General features: G+C 47.5%; 2 protein-coding genes across 4 annotated transcripts in view; one reads left to right on the top strand and one right to left on the bottom strand.

The window, feature by feature from the left end:
- The window catches only part of FAM219B (family with sequence similarity 219 member B), a 186,786-nt gene that overhangs the window by 164,287 nt on the left and 6,423 nt on the right, over positions 1 to 16,076 (top strand). The gene's annotated exons all lie outside the window — the stretch shown is intronic.
- Positions 6,618 to 15,862, bottom strand: LOC113423224 (cytochrome P450 1A5-like). Of its 3 annotated transcripts, none has more exons than XM_026684524.2 (7): positions 15,643 to 15,862; positions 13,737 to 14,596; positions 12,838 to 12,964; positions 11,618 to 11,707; positions 9,979 to 10,102; positions 8,776 to 8,862; positions 6,618 to 7,116 (listed from the first exon to the last, which is right to left on the bottom strand). In XM_026684524.2, exons 2-7 carry the CDS (start codon positions 14,559 to 14,561, stop codon positions 6,813 to 6,815), a joined length of 1,557 nt encoding a protein of 518 aa, XP_026540309.2. In that variant the 5' UTR covers positions 14,562 to 14,596; positions 15,643 to 15,862; the 3' UTR covers positions 6,618 to 6,812. The 3 variants fall into 3 exon arrangements, with proteins under 3 accessions (XP_026540309.2, XP_087828642.1, XP_026540310.2); XM_087972516.1 differs by having other exon boundaries at positions 13,737 to 14,591; positions 15,637 to 15,799; XM_026684525.2 differs by having other exon boundaries at positions 13,737 to 14,593; positions 15,643 to 15,799.

Genomic DNA, 16,076 nt, shown 5'->3' with positions numbered 1-16,076 from the left:
TCAATATTTCTCTTTCTCTCAATCTCTTCTCAATCTCTCTCTCTCTCTCAATCTCTCTCTCAATCTCTCTTTCTCTCAATCTTTTTCTCTTCCTCCTCCTCCAGATTGGCTTGTTCTCACGGCGTAGGGGCGACAAATGTCCAGGATGCGATAGAGGTAGTCCTCAACTTACAATAGTCTGTTGAGTGACCGTTCGAAATTATAGCGGCACTGAAAACAAGTGACTTGCTGGCTGGGGAATTCTGGGAGTTGAAGCCCACTCATTTTAAAAGTTGCCAGAATCTTTAAAAAAAGCAAAAAACCACCCATCTAAATTAGACTCATCAAAAACGGCACCGCTAAGTATTTCCTTTGGAAGCCTGTGGCTTTTCTTGTGGTGCAGCAGGTGTGTTTACTCATTTTAGGAAAGAAAAAAAAAAAAAAAGAGGCGTCAAAGATAAAAGACTTTGTTTCAAAACTCTGGGTCTCTTCCTGTGCCCCATGTTTTGCAAGAGAAACACTTAAGCGGCTGAACTACGTTCACACAGCTAAGAAACCAGCTTGCTAGCCAAATAAGAGACAGGCAGATCCCGACGTTAAGTGCCCGAAGATGGAGTGTGTGTGTGTTGTTTGTGCTTGTGCTTGTGTGGGCAAGACAGTGCAACTGGTCTGGAGTTTGTCCCCATTCTGTCTTTTTTTAAAAATCAATATAACCTACTTTCCCCCCCTTAGACTGATGCAAAATTAATCAGGGCATTCGTGGTCCTAAGTCAACTTGGATTTATTTGTGGCGCACAACTAAGAATGCCACATAAATTAATCATGGTGATAAATATTTCATTTGGCAGTGACAAATGGGAGAGCTGGATTCACTTAAAGTGACTATTGGGAAAACAAAACAAAACAATTCCCTTTTTGAATCGGAGGGAAAGTGATGGCACAGCACCTCCTACAGCGACAATCACAACTCAGCGGTGTTTTGGGCAACCAGATCCTGAAGATGAAACTCAAAAGACTTTGGCCACCTCGTGTGAAGGAAGGACTCACTGGAGAAGAGCCGAATGCTGGAGACGATTGAGGGCAATAGAAGAAGAAGGGGACGGCAGAGAAGGAGGTGGCTGGAAGCAGTCGGCGTGAACAGACTCCGGAGGATGGTAGAGGACAGGAAGGCCTGGAGGAACGTTGTCCATGGGGGTCACCATGGGTTGGACTTCACAACTTCGCAACTAACCACAACAAAAAAGGCTGCACTGTTGTGTCCAATATTGGGTGTGTGTGTGTGTGACAGGATCCCTACACAACCCCTAACATACACTGGAATTGTCCATGCTCAGAATTACATCTACCCCAGAACGAAGAGAAGAGAAGAGAATATGGAATGGAATGGAATGGAATGGAATAAGAGAAAAGAGGAGAGGAGAGGAGAGGAGAGGAGAGGAGAGGAGAAGAGAAGAGAAGAGAAGAGAAGAGAAGAGAAGAGAAGAGAAGAGAAGAGAAGAGAAGAGAATATGGAACAGAACAGAACAGAGTAGAGTAGAATAGAGTAGAGTAGAGTAGAATAGAATAGAACAGAATAGAATAAAATAGAATTCTTTATTGGCCAAGTGTGATTAGACACACAAGGAATTTGTCTTGGTGCAAATGCTCTCAGTGTCCATAAAAGAAAAGATACATTCGTCAAGAGTCAAGAATCATCAGGTACAACACTTAATGATAGTCATAGGGTACAATAAGGATAAAATAGAATAGAAAATGGAATGGAATGGAATGGAATAGAATAGAATATAGAAGAGAATATGGAACGGAACAGAAGAGAATAGAGTAGAATAGAATAGATTAGAATAGAATAGAATAGAATAGAATAGAATAGAATAGAATAGAATAGAATTCTTTATTGGCCAAGTGTGATTAGACACACAAGGAATTTGGTGCAAATGCTCTCAGTGTACATAAAAGAAAAGATACATTCATCAAGAGTCAAGAATCATCAGGTACAACACTTGATAGTCATAGGGTACAATAAGCAATCAAATCATGCTAGGAAACAGTCAATATAAATCGTTAGGATACAAGGATGTTGAGACTCTAGAAAACGTGCAGAGAAGAGCAACCAGGATGATGAGGGGACTGGAGGCTAAAACATGAAGAACAGTTACAGGAACTGGGCCTGGCTAGTCTAGCGAAGAGAAGGATCAGGGGAGACAGGATAGCAGTCTTCCAATGTTTGAGGGGCTAGGGTTACGTCTTCATGAATTTGGAGAGCAAAATGGACATTGCCAACAGATGCCTTGCCCATCGATATGCTTAGGAGGTTGCTGACTTTTTAAACCTGCGTTATCTAGTTTTCTTGGTAAAATACATGGGAAAATTGCCTTGGAGGCAAACCCACCTAGTCGAACCACTGAAATTACAATGAGTTTCCAAAAACATAGTCAATTGTAGTTACATGACCAGGGAGGTAGTGCAAACAACCATAAATGCCAATTTCCCAAAAATGCAGTCCTGAAACTGGGGTGGGAGCTTACTTTGAAACTCCAAATCTGGGTCATAAGTCTCTTTTTTTCAGGATCCGTCGTAATTTGAGTACTCCCTGTGTATAATTTCTTCGTTGTTGTTTCTTCCCGAAACTTAAATCACCAAGCAGAGTAGCCTGCAATGTCTCTGGCCAACCAGACAGTGGGGCTGTGGGTCTAATCTGGCAAACCCTTAAATCCGCCTGTTGGTCTTTCCAGGTACTTGGTGTTAAAGAGCAAACCCTTAAATCCGCCTGTTGGTCTTTCCAGGTACTTGGTGTTAAAGAGCAAACCCTTAAATCCGCCTGTTGGTCTTTCCAGGTACTTGGTGTTAAAGAGCAAACCCTTAAATCCGCCTGTTGGTCTTTCCAGGTACTTGGTGTTAAAGAGCAAACCCTTAAATCCGCCTGTTGGTCTTTCCAGGTACTTGGTGTTAAAGAGCAAACCCTTAAATCCACCTGTTGGTCTTTCCAGGTACTTGGTGTTAAAGAGGAAAGTGATAACAATGCCACCCTTATTTCGAAAGGCGAGAGCTGAAATGTGAGAAGAGATAGACGTGCCCATTAAGAGCCGGCATTGTGTAACTCCGCATTCATTAGGCTGTCCTGGAGAAAAATAAATAGGGGAGAAAGAGTCCCACGGAGAAAGGGATAAGCACAATTGAGCAAGGGGTTGGACTAGAAGACCTCCAAGGTCCCTTCCAGCTTTATTCTGATTGATTTTACCAGTTGGCACTCTCGGCAGGCTGGCAGAAGTGTTAAAGAAGAGAAGGCAGAGCTTGGTCTGGGTTTGTCATTGCTTGACCTCTTTCAATAGCACAAGGGAGAATGAGACATGTATAAGAAACTAAACTAGCTCGATATTTGTGCTTCGGTATGAAACTATGTGGCTGGGCTTAGTTTTTGGGGAGGAAAATAAGGGGGGGGGATTGTGCCTCTGCCTACCAGCATCCATCGATATTCATTTGGCTAGCGTCCTGTGAGAGAGTTGAGGGCTGTTTGGAAACAGAAAGAGTATTTGCTGTGTGAGCGAGGAGGAGACAGCAAGGAGCCTGGGTGTGGCTTAGCTCAACTGTTCTGTACTAAAGCTGCTTGGTGCTGTGAAACTGAAACTGAAACCCCTCTCCTCTGCTTGTGTTTTACCTTTGGAAGAGATTTCAGGCGGGGAGGGGGAGTAAAACTCCTTAGCATCAGAGTGTGTTAATAGCAATAGCAGTAGCACTTAGACTTATATACCGCTTTATAGTGCTTTACAGCCCTCTCTAAGTGTTTTACACAGCCAGCGTATTGCCTCCAACCATCTGGGTCCTCATTTTATCCACCTCGGAAGGATAGAAGGCTGAGTCAACCTTGAGCCTGGTGGGATTTGAACTGCCAAATTGTAGGCAGCTGGCTGCAGAAGTAGCTTGCAGTACTGCACTCTAACTACTGCGCCACAGAGGCTCCTAATAATAATATAGGAGATACTAAATGCTCTGATGGTCATTTTGAAAAAATCCTTTCTTAGTGAGCACCTAGAAGCCAAGAGGAACATATGTGCCAAATTTCAAGTTTGTAGGCTTTATGGTTCTGGAGATTTTGTGATGATGCGTGAGTGGGATTTTGCTTTTATATATAATATAATAAATATCATATCATATGATATCATGGCTTAGCTTAACTGGTGTGTGTGTGTGTGTGTGTGTGTGTGTGTGTGTGTGTGTAAAATATTCTGAGTTCTGGTAGTTCTGGTTGCTTCTGCTTCTTATCCTTGTACTTGCTACCACGTTGCAAGAGCTGCATGGGTATTGTATACATGCATCATGCTTTATATTATTGTACATAAATAAACAACTTTCTTCTATAAATGAATCCTGCTGAATTATTTACTTGTGTGCTGGTTGGATTGCTGCACACTCTAACAACATGGGGGCCCTCCAAGCATGAGAGACCCTCGTGAGCAGATAAAAAAAAGTGTTGTACACTTTTCTTTGGAAGCTGCGCCGGGTTGAATGGTTTCTCAGACTTCAAAGCAAGATGCCTCGAGCGCAAGGCTCCTCTCCAAACCTGGCCACTTGTGGACTTCAACTCCCCAGAATTCCCCAGCCAGCAGGGTTGACAGCATTGCTGGAGGCGGGGGGACAGCATTCTGGGGCTCGAAGTCGGACCAGTGTTTTAAGTTGCCAAATTGGGAGCGGCCTCTCTTGAGTTCCCAGGATGCTTCTGGCCCCTTCTAAGCAGGACGACCAATACAACGTTGAGATGGGAGAATTGGAAGGTGCAATCCAGCCCATCTGGATTACACACACACACACACACACACACACACACACACACACTTTTTGTTGATAGTTGCAAAGTCATGTCCAACCCATCACGACCTCATGGACAATGTTCCTCCAGGCCTTTCTGTCCTCTACCATCTTCTGGAGTCCTTTTAAGCTCACGCCGACTGCTTCCGTGACTCCCTCCAGCCACCTCATTTTCTGCTGTCTCCTTCTTCTTCTATTGCCCTCCATCGTTCCCAGCATTCGGCTCTTCTTCTCCAGGGAGTCCTTCCTTCCTTCCTTCTCATGAGGTGGCCAAAGTCTTTGAGTTTCATCTTCAGGATCTGGCTTTCTCAAGAGCAGTCGGGGCTGATCTCCTCTAGGACTGACCGGTTGGATGGCCTTGCAGTCCAAGGAGTCTTCTCCAGCCCCAGAGTTCAAAGGCCTCCATTCTTTTGGCGCTCAGCCTTCCTTATGGTCCAACTTTCACAGCCCTACCTTGCCACTGGGAAAACCATTGCCTTGACTCTACGCCTTTTGGTTGGCAGGGGGATGTCTCTGCTTTTTAGGATGCTGCCTAGATTGGCCACACACACCTTAGTCTGCCTTAAAGAGAGGTGTTGACTTTTCCCCTTCCTCCTTAAAGAGCTTCTCTCCTGATTTCTTATCATCTCTCTCTCTCTTGCCAATAAACTCTTGAACCTCTTAAATCCTTGTGAACCTATCAAGTTTTCTTTTCTTCTCTTTTTTTTCCTTTGGTTGGCTGCCAGGCAGTTATATAAGACGGGATCTACCACTTAGCTAATAATAACAGCCCTGCCATCTTTACTTGGACCAAGGCCAGGGTCATTACTCAACCAGCCCTTCAGTTTCTCTCTCTCTCTCTCTCTCTCTCTCTGTGTGTGTGTGTGTGTGTGTGTGTGTGTGTACGCACACGTGAGCCCTTTCGTGCTTCCACACACCTTAGAAGCCTGGCAGTGGGAAAGGAAAATAATAGCAGGTTGGCTAATCGGATTGCTTCAGACCCGTCAGGCCAAAGGATACCGGAGAATGTTTTTTCTCAGAAGTTTGGAAATGAAAGAAGGCAAGACAAGAAACAATGGGTGGAAACTAATCAAGGAGAGGTTCAATTAAGGAATTAAGGAGAAACTTCTTGACAGGGAGGACAATTAATCAGTGACAATTAATCAGAAGACAATGAATTAATCAGCTTGGCTCCAGAAGTTGTGAATACTTCATCACTGGAGGTTTTTAAAAAGAGACTGGACAGCCATTTATCTGGAATGATACAGGTTCTCCTGCTTGAGCAAGGGGCTGGACTAGAAGACCTCCAAGGTCCCTTCCCGCTCTATTCTTATCAGGAAGGAAGGAAGGAAGGAAGGAGGGAGGGAGGGAGGGAAGGAAGGAAGGAGGGAGGGAAGGAAGGAAGGAAGAAGAGAAGGAAGGAGGGAAGGAAGGAAGGAAGGAAAAAGGGAAGAGGAAGGGAGGGAAGGAAGGAAGGAAGGAAGGAGGGAAGGAAGGAAGGAAGACTGAGTCAACATTGAGCCAGTGAGAATTGAACTGCTGGTAGCCAGCAGTCGGCAGAAGTAGCCTGCAATAGTACAGTCTAACCACTGCGTCATCTTGGTAGTCCAGGTTTGAGATCTGAGGTCCACACAACAGGGTGAGCTCCCGTTCTTTGCTCCAGCTCCTGCCCACCTAGTAGTTCGAAAGCATGAAAATGCGACTAGATCAATAGGTACCACTTCAGTGGGAAAGTAACAGCATTCCGTGTGCCTTTAGCATATAGCCATACCAACCACATGACCGTAGCAAATGATGCTGGCTCCCTTGGCCAAGAATCAGAGACAAGCACCATGCCCCCTGGGGTCGGACACAACTGGAATGGAGAGATCTTTCATTATTATTATTATTATTATTATTATTATTATTATTATTATTATTATTATTATTATTATCATCATCAACTTTGGGTAGGCGCATACAATGCTTTTCCTCAGGTAGACTGTACAAAAATATGCTGAAAAGGTTGAGATTCTTTGGACAGGCTGGTGGGCATTTTGCCCTCTTTGCAATTAGTCCATCTTATTAGGAAAACGCTGTTTCACTTGGACATGCTCACATCTCTCGTTCCTGAGGGTGAGCCCGTAGAGAGGGGTCATGTTTACCGTCACCCCGTCAGGCACGCTGAACTGAAGGTCTTGGAGCAAAGTGGCCAAGAAAAGGAAGACTTCCTGTCGCGCGATGAGCTCTCCAATGCATCGCCGTTTCCCCAAACCGAAGAGCAGGATTTTCTCCCGTTCACCCACGTTGATTTCTTTCCCGTTGGCGGTGAGAAAACGCTCGGGAACAAAGGCAGAGGGGTCTTTCCAAAGATTCCTGCAAAGAGGGTGCACGGAATGAAGGGGGGAGGCCAGCACAGAGGTGGGTATTCAGCCGGTTCTGACCGGTTCTGCAGAACCGGTAGCAGAAATTTTGAGTAGTTCAGAGAACCGGCAAATCCCACGTCTGACTGGCCCTGCCAACCCCATCTCTTCTCTGCCTCCCATTGAGTCCCAACTGATCGGCTGGCTCTTCTTTGGTTGCCCTGCACAGGAGAACGGAGCTGGAAAGCAGGTTAGTGGGTGTGGGGAGGGAAGGAGGATTTTGCAGTATCCTTCCCCTGCCACGCCCACCAAGCCAAGCCACACCCACAGAATACCACGCCCACCAAGCCATGCCCATAGCTGGTTGGCTGGGTCTCCTTTGGTTGCCCTGCACAGGAGAACGGAGCTGGAAAGCAGGTTAGTGGGGTGGGGAGGGAAGGGGGACTTTGCAGTATCCTTCCCTTGCCACGCCCACCAAGCCACGCCCACAGAACTGGTAGTAAACAATTTTGAATCCCACCACTGGGCCAGTGGCTAAACAAACTGGGTTTCCTGGCTTGAGTTCACACATCACACCAAGCCTTAACACGGGATGCTTGGTTTGGGCTTAGCAAAAGCCGGAGAGAAGCCAGAGAGCTGTGTTGTAGCCAACAAACCATGGTTTTTAGCAAGCTGTGGTTCATCTCATAAGGAGACCTATTGGAGACCAATTTGTCCAATAAGGAGAAATTTCCTGACAGTGAAAACCATTAGCCGGTGGAACAGCTTCCCTCCAGAAGTCGCAGGTACTCTCCATCACTGGAGGTTTTCAAGAAGAAATTGGACAGCCCTTTGTCTGAAATGGGATAGAATCTCCTGCTTGAGCAAGGGGCTGGACTAGTCCAGGGGTCGCCAACTTTTTGGACCTCCGGGACCACCAAACTCATCATTTTAAATCAGAGACCCTGGGAAAATCCCTAAAAAAGTCGGCAGGAAAATCCCCCACCCCTTTTTTCCTACCGATCGATCGTTCTTTATTTGGGATCGCAGGATCCTGTCTCCAGCTCCATTCTTGGGGGGTGGGGGGAGGAAGGAAGGGAGGGAGAGACTTTTGGCTTCATGCAAGGAAAGCAGCAGAAGCAGCAGAAGTCTTTCTTTCTCTCCCCCCAAACTCCACCAGAAATGAGTCTTTGTGACACTTGTCATGCCGCAACAGCCTCTTGGAGCAGGAGGCCTTGCAGGGTCCCAAAGATTCATTTCTGGCGGAGTTTGGGGGAGAGAAAGAAAGACTTTGGCTGCTTTCCTTGCGTGCAGCCAAAAGCAGAAGAAGAAAGAAGCAGAAAGAAGCAGCCTGGTGGCCAGGCCAGGCGAGGAGGGGCGAGTGGGGCAAGTTCTCCCCCTCCACCGTCTCCCCCCTCCCCTCACTACCTCGTGTTGTTTGCAATGCAAGCGACACAAGCCTTGTGTTGCCACAGGCCATGTGGGCGACGCAGCCTTGTGTTCCTGTGCAGCCTGGATGAATTGCTTTTGGGGGGGGGGGGACATTTCTCTGCGGACCACCAAAATTTTCTCTGCGGACCACTGGTGGTCCCTGGCCCACCGGTTGGTGGCCATTGGACTAGATGCCCTCCGAGGTCCCTCCCAACGCTGTTATTTGGTTATTCCTGTTATTCCGTGAGAACTCACTACTTACTCATCGTGGTTGACTTGCCACTGGTTGATAAAGATGCAGAGGTCCTTAGGAATGAAGTAGCCCTTGAAAAGGGTATCTCTCGTGGTGCTGAAAAAGAAAACAAGAAGATATACCAGTAAATTTATTTTTCAAAGCCAACGAAGAGTCTGCCTGGCTGCGGGGGGGTGGGGGGGGGAGAGAAGATGGCTGCTGGGTTGTTTTCTTACAGATGTTTCACGGCCCAGCTAGATAACATCATCACTCCTGTAGAAGGGAGTGGGAGTTGCAGAGTGGAGAAGGAGGAGGACTGGAAGATCCTTGATGCTTTTGATACCCCCTGGGCTTGGTTGTTTCCTTGCAGACCTTTCATTACCACATTAAGTAATATCATCAGTGCTAGACGAAAGTAGGGTTTGCAGACTGAAGGAGGAGGAGACAGGAAGAGGAGAAGGACGGTGGGGTCCTGGATGGTCACTGAGCTTGGTTCTTTTCTTCCAAATGCTTCCTGACCCAACTAGGTAACAACATCAGTGGTACCAGTAGGAGGGAATGGGGTTTGTGGAGTGAAAGAGAAGGGAGTGGGAGGAGGATGGAAGGAGGAGGAGGAAGACTGGTGCTCTCTGAGCTTGGTGGTTTTCTTGCAGACATTTCATGAGACAAACTAGGTAACAACATCAGTGCTAGACGGGAGAGGGATTTGGGAGGAGGAGGAGGAGGAGGAGGAGGAGGAGGACGACTGTGGGGTCCTTGGTGCTCTCTGAGCTTGGTGGTTTTCTTGTATAACTGTCAGCACCATCTATCAAAGCACTGATGATATAACCTAGTGGGGTAACGAAACGTCTGTGAGAAAACAGCCAGGTTTGGAGACCACCAAGGAGATACACACACACACACCCCTCTATGGCTCCAATCCTTTTCTTGTAGAGATGAGCTCAGGGATGATCTTTTTGGCCAGCCCCCACCCAGATCTGACCTATATTCACTGGGACCCATTCTGTTCAATTTTTTGGGAAGACAGGAATAAACCATCCTTGGTCTTCCTCCCTCTTTACACCCCTTCCCCCCCCCCCCTCACCAACCTTCTGCTAGAAGGCTGAACCTTCTGCACCAAGTCACGAGTATCCATGAACGGTTGAGATTCACGGCTGACTTTGAGGGACCAGGACCAGGTTGGGGGACTGGTTTGGGGGCTCCTCTATGTCTCTTTGGAATTGGGGACCTTACCAGTGGGGGAGGGCGAACGGCACGAAGGTAGAGTGCCTGAACACTTCCAGGATGAACGCTTCCGTGTAAGGGAGCAGGGATCGATCGGACAATCGTGGCTTCCGTTCTCTGCCGATGGTGACGTCTGGAAGGCAGGGAGGAAAGCTGGGGTAGGTGGGCTGCTGGTGGGGTTTGCAGGGGTTCGGAAGAGCCCCTAGCTAAGATTCTGCACACCCCCACATCCCACTCCTGCCCACCCCTCCCTTCCCAGAAGTCCCCAGGTGGCCCATTTTGGATGCAGGGAAGTGCAGGACCTGCATGGAGGCTCAAGGAGAGTGAAAAACGGAAGTTTGGGAAGGCTGGAAAATGGGCCCCGTTTCCAGCTTCCAGAAAGCCTCCGGAGCCCTGGGAGGCCGTTTTTGCCCTCCCGGAGGATCGAGAAAAGCCTCCACTGCCATGCAGGAGGCTGACTAGGCCACACCCACCCTAGCCACACCCATCCACCCTAGCCACGCCCACCCAGCTACCTTGTTGAAGCCCACCCCTGGAGGAAACATCAAAGGCCTCCTTTCTTCCCCGAGAAGACCTGATTCTCTAAGGCTGTAGAGGGCATAGGGAGTGACCTTGAAGGTTGGGATGAAGTGCCATTTGCTAAAGCAAGGATCAGATAAGAGGGGATTAAGCCTGGGCCAAGAGTCACAATTAGAGAAAACCTCCTAGATAAACCCACACACACACACACAAAAATGGTGTCTTAGCTTGGCCTACATTGTAGGGCTGACAGAAGTTGTGTGTATATATGACTTAAGGAGTAATGGGGTTGTTTTCAGGGGTGGGATTCTACCGGTTCGCACCGATTTGTTAGAACCGGGTGTTAACATTCTAAGCAGTTCGGAGAACCGGTTGTTAGAAGAAATTACTGGCCTAATCCTGTAAGGAAGGCAGGAAGGAAACGTTCTGGTGTTGCTGACAGAAACTGCCTCTCCGTTAACCCATATTATATTCTTGGCAGGACTTGTCTCTGGAACTTCTCTGGAGTTTTTTTTCCCCTTCTTTGCTGGTACTTTGCTTGTGTGGAGGGACCATTCAAAGTTACACTGGCAGTGAAAAAAGTGACTTATGACCCTTTTTCACACTTACGACTGTTGCAGCATCCCCACAGTCATGAGAGGCCAGGCGAGGAGATATGCATGCCTTGATGTGAGTGATATTGAGTTGGCCACGCCCAGCCCATAACATGAGCGCCAAGCCACGCCCACCAACTAAGCCACGCCCACAGAACCGGTTGTTAAAAAATTTGAATCCCACCCCTGGTTGTTTTGGTTCCCCTTCAAAGACTGAGTGTAAATTTGCAAACCCAGGCTCTTTATTTTGTTCCATGAAGAGTCCACTGGAGTTGCGGGAATAATACATTCAAATAATAGCGCTTAGCGCTTAGACTTATATCCTGCTTCACAGTGCTTTACAACCCTCTCTAAATTGTTTAGAGAGTCAGCATATTTTACCCCCAACAATCTGGGTCCTCATTTGACCTACCTCGGAAGGATGGAAGGCTGAGTCAACCTTGATAAATAAAATAAATAAATAAATGCATAAGGGAAAAAAAAAATAACTGCTGGTTCCCCATCAGTTATTCTGGCAGAGAAGGAAAAGGACTCACCTATTTCTTCCTGGATCTTTTTTTGAATTTCGGGATAAGCGATGAGGTACATAAGACACCAGGACAAGCCGGTGGACACAGTGCTGAAACCTGTAAAAAAAAACAACACACGCACACACACACACACACACACACACAAAGAAGACATGGCAGGACTAAAATAACTCCATCTCGCCTTCTGACTTCCATGGGATCTCACCTGAATGGGCTTTTGCCAGATGCTTCCACAAATTCCTTTTCTCGGGGACAGGAGAGTGAAATTGCTCAAGGTCCATCTGACCCAGAACAAGGCAAGGAATGCTTGCAATTAAGGATTCTGCTGGATCACACTCAGAGGTGGGTATTCAGCCGGTTCTGACCGGTTCTAAAGAACCGGTAGCAGAAAATGTGAGTAGTTCGGAGAACCGGCAAATCCCACCTCTGACTGGCCCCGCCAACCCCATCTCTTCTCCACCTCCCATTGAGTCCCAGCTGATCGGCTGGGTCTCCTTTGGTTGCCCTACCCAGGAGAACGGAGCTGGAAAGCAGGTTAGTGGGGTGGGGAGGGAAGGGAAGGGGGATTTTGCGGTGTCCTTCCCCTGCCATGCCCACCAAGCCACACCCACCAAGCCACACCCACAGAACTGGTAGTAAAAGAAATCGAATTCCACCGCTATCTCATAATAACCATTCAGAAGCCAGGGAAAAAAAGAAGGGGCTGTGGGAATGGCCTTGGGAGACAGGAGGAAGAGCCGCAGATCGGATAAGTGGTATGTGAAAGGTATCTCAGCCCATAGAAGGAGACTCGGAGTAATAAGCATTTCAGAAGGGTCCTTCCTTAGTTTTCCAGAGAGGAAAAAGAAAGTGGAGGGAGGATAGATATACAGGTAATCCTTGACTTACGACCGACAATGAGCCCAACGTTCCTGTGGCTAAGAGAGATAGTTAAGTGAGTTTTTCTCCCCTTTTAGATCTTTCTTGCCACAGTTTTAAGCGAGTAACTGCAGCACATGGCTCTGGGACACCGCAACGGTCATAAATACGAATCAATTGCCAAGTGCCTGAATTTTGGTCATATGACCATGGGGATGTTGCAATGGTCATAAGTGTGAAAAACAGTCCTAAGTCATTTTTTTTCAGTAACTTAGGTTACTAAACGAACTGTTGTAAGTCAAGGAAGTACCTGTACTTCTCCACCAGGGTTCGCTTTTGACGCTTAGACCCTCAGGTGAAGACCTTACCTGCCCCAAAAATATCATTGACCAGGTTCACAATTTTTCCAGCGGGAAGCTGAATTTTCGCTTTGGTGTCTGCTTTCTGTTTTTGGCTTTCCTCGATCAGAGAATCGGTGATATCGCGGATGTGATCCTGAAAGAAAAAGATCCAGGAAAGTTGTGTTGACTTTACAATAATACCAGATAAGAGGCAACTTCAAGAACTGTCGGCCTATTTTTGGTAGGAAGTCCGGCTTGAGGGAAATGGAAGACAACAACCGTTTTCATAGAGTCCCACTGGTGTTCCACCAGATTTAGGCCATATTTTGTATTAGGAAAATAGCAAATAGCAAATAAGTTTCATGATAACGGTGTGTGTGTGTGTGTGTGAAGTTGTCAAATGCCAGAAATGTCAGAATTTGTAGACCTGGAAGAGTAAAAATATCAGGTTGTAGGAAGCCTCCAACCCGAAGAATGAAATATTTTGGGAAATATTAAAAAGGTAGGATAAAATATTTCCCCTAAATGAGAAATGGGGGAAAAAAATTAAGAGAGGTGCAAACCAGTCCCAGTTTCTCTGCCCGAAGCAGAAACTGAGGAGGCCAGCTTTTAGAAATGCAGATTTGGTAATCCGTTCAAAAAGAGCGAGCCAGACAGAGACAGACAGATAAGCAACAAAACAAAAGTTGACCGAATTAGCTCAGGCAAACACCTAGGATTTGCATTTTCCCTTATGCCTATAGAGCCAGACATGACCCTTACATGACCCCATAAGAATCCGGAAGGTATTAAAACCCACCCACTGACTCTCAACTCCATTTTGTCGGCTATCCCAATCACACGGGGTTGGTGGTTCTGCTTCATCACTAAGGGCAATTTTTTCTTTCCAATCAGCCTCCATCCTCCATTTTATTCCCAGGGCCTACCTCCCTGAAGCTCTCATAATGCTCTTCAACGTTCTTCCGCAGGAAGCGAGTAAACTGCCGGTTGTAGTTCTTAAACTTTTTCACTTGGCTGTTGGGAAGGTACTGAAGAACAGGGATGAAGGTGGCTAGACTTCCGGAGCCTGTGGATTCCACAAACTGTTCGCTGTTGATCACAATGTCGAGCAGTTCTTTGTCGTCGTAGTCGTAACGCCGGCCGAAACACATGGCCAAAACTACGTTGGCCACGGCGACCGTCAAGTACAGATAGGGGTCCAGACGGTTCTTTGCAAGCATGACCTCCTGGAGCTTCGCCATCAGATGATGGGCCTCCTCAGAGACGTGGTCTTCCAAGAGGCAGGTGGAGGAAGAGGTGACGCTGGGCGAAGAAGCGAAGGTTTTCAAGGCGTGCTGAGCCAACTTGCGACGGGCAACCCACACCGGTCCAGAATCCGTGCTGAAAGAGAGGCTCTGGCCATCGGCCACGTGGCGGAAGGTGAGAAGATCAGGGCGTCCCTTGAAGACTTCTCCATGTCTCACCAGGGCTTCCTTGATGGTCTCCAGCCCACTCAGCACCAAGATGGGCTTCGTCCCCAGGTGGATCATCATGACATCACCGTAGGTCTTGCTCATCTGAGTCAAGCTGAGGTGGACGTCGGTGCCCACCTCCAGCAGGTTGCCGATCAAGGGGTAGCCCCGTGGTCCAGGGATTCTTTTTAGGCCCCGGGGGATCTGTTTCCGGAAGGTCTGGAGGACAAGGAAGAGCAGGCAGAAAACAGCCAGGCCGATCAGGACCTCAGTAACCGAAACGGAGGCCGGGAGCCACATGGCAAAGCTGGATAAGGGCCGCCTTCAAAACTCTACTGAAATCAGAGGAGAGACAGGACGAGGCGGTAGAATTAGGAAGGCGAAATCAATAGAGGGAATCCTGGAGTTATGACCCTGGTTGGGCTCATTTAGACCATTGTTAAGCAAGGCAATTGTTAAGTGAGTCCTGCCCAATTTTATTGCTTTTTTTTTTTTTTTGGCCACAGGTGTTAAGCGAATCACTGCAATTGTTCAAAAAATCACATGATTGTTCAACAAATCTGTCTTCCCTTGTTGACTTTACTTTTTCCTTCCTTCCTTCTTCCCTCCCACCCTTATTTCCTTCCTTTCTCCCTCCTTCCCTCCCTCCCTCATTTTTCCTTCCTTCCTCCCTCTCTCCCTCCCTCCATCTCTGTCCCTCATTTCCTTCCTTCCTTCATTTCTTCCTTCCTTCATTTCTTCCTTCCTCCCTCCCTCCTTCCCTCCACCTCCCTCCCTCCTTCATGTTTCCTTCCTTCTTTCCTTCCATCCTTCTTCCCTCCCGCCCACCCTTGTTTCCTTCCTCCCTCCTTCCCTTCCTCCCTCATTTCCTTCCTTCCTTCATTTATTTCTTCCTTCCTCCCTCCCTCCTTCCCTCCACCTCCCACCCTCCTTCATGTTTCCTTCCTTCTTTCCTTCCATCCTCTTCCCTCCCGCCCATCCTTGTTTCCTCCCCCTCCTTCCCTCCCTCCCTCATTTCCTTCCTTCCTTCATTTATTTCTTCCTTCCTCCCTCCCTCCTTCCCTCCACCTCCCACCCTCCTTCATGTTTCCTTCCTTCTTTCCTTCCATCCTTCTTCCCTCCCGCCCACCCTTGTTTCCTCCCTCCCTCCTTCTCTCCCTCCCTCATTTCCTTCCTTCCTTCATTTATTTCTTCCTTCCTCCCTCCCTCCTTCATATTTCTTCCTTCTTTCCTTCCATCTTTCTTCCCTCTCTCCCTCCCTTGTTTCCTTCCTCCCTCCCTCCCTCCACCTCCCTCCCTCATTTCCTTCCTTCCTTCCTCCCTCCACCTCCCTCCCTCCTGTTTCCTTCCACCCCCCCTCCCTCCTTCCCATAACAAATACCTGATAAAATTAGGAATAATAAGAACTAGGGATGAGGCCAACAAAGTCTACAAGTAAAAGTTCTCATCCAGATGTCTTTCGCTCTTTCTCTTATCATCTGCTGGATGCCTTATGCGAAGGTTTTTCTGCCCTCTCCTATCTGGGAAATGATTATTTAACCCACGAACCCAAGTCCAGCTGGAGGAAATCCAAGGAAAATATCCCATCCCGTGTCCCTGGTCTAAATAAATAATGTGCTTCTTGATTACCAAAGATCGTCCCAGACTTTGCTGGTAAGGAAGGAGGCTGGAGTTCTCTTTTGCGTTCAACCATTGTTTAAGCCTGGCTTATTTAATAACGTCCAGCTGGCTGGGTTTGCACAATACGTTAATCCGTAAGCCCTGATCCGGAGTCAAAAGCAAACAAATACATTTAATAAGTCAATAAATAAAACA

The sequence above is a fragment of the Notechis scutatus genome, chromosome 11 (genome assembly GCF_049901735.1).
Source record: "Notechis scutatus isolate UNSWTSFEM ecotype Mainland chromosome 11, rNotScu1.2, whole genome shotgun sequence".
Lineage (NCBI taxonomy): Eukaryota > Metazoa > Chordata > Lepidosauria > Squamata > Elapidae > Notechis > Notechis scutatus.
Note: the sequence above shows the minus strand (reverse complement) of the source record. Positions and strands in the feature narration are given on the sequence as shown.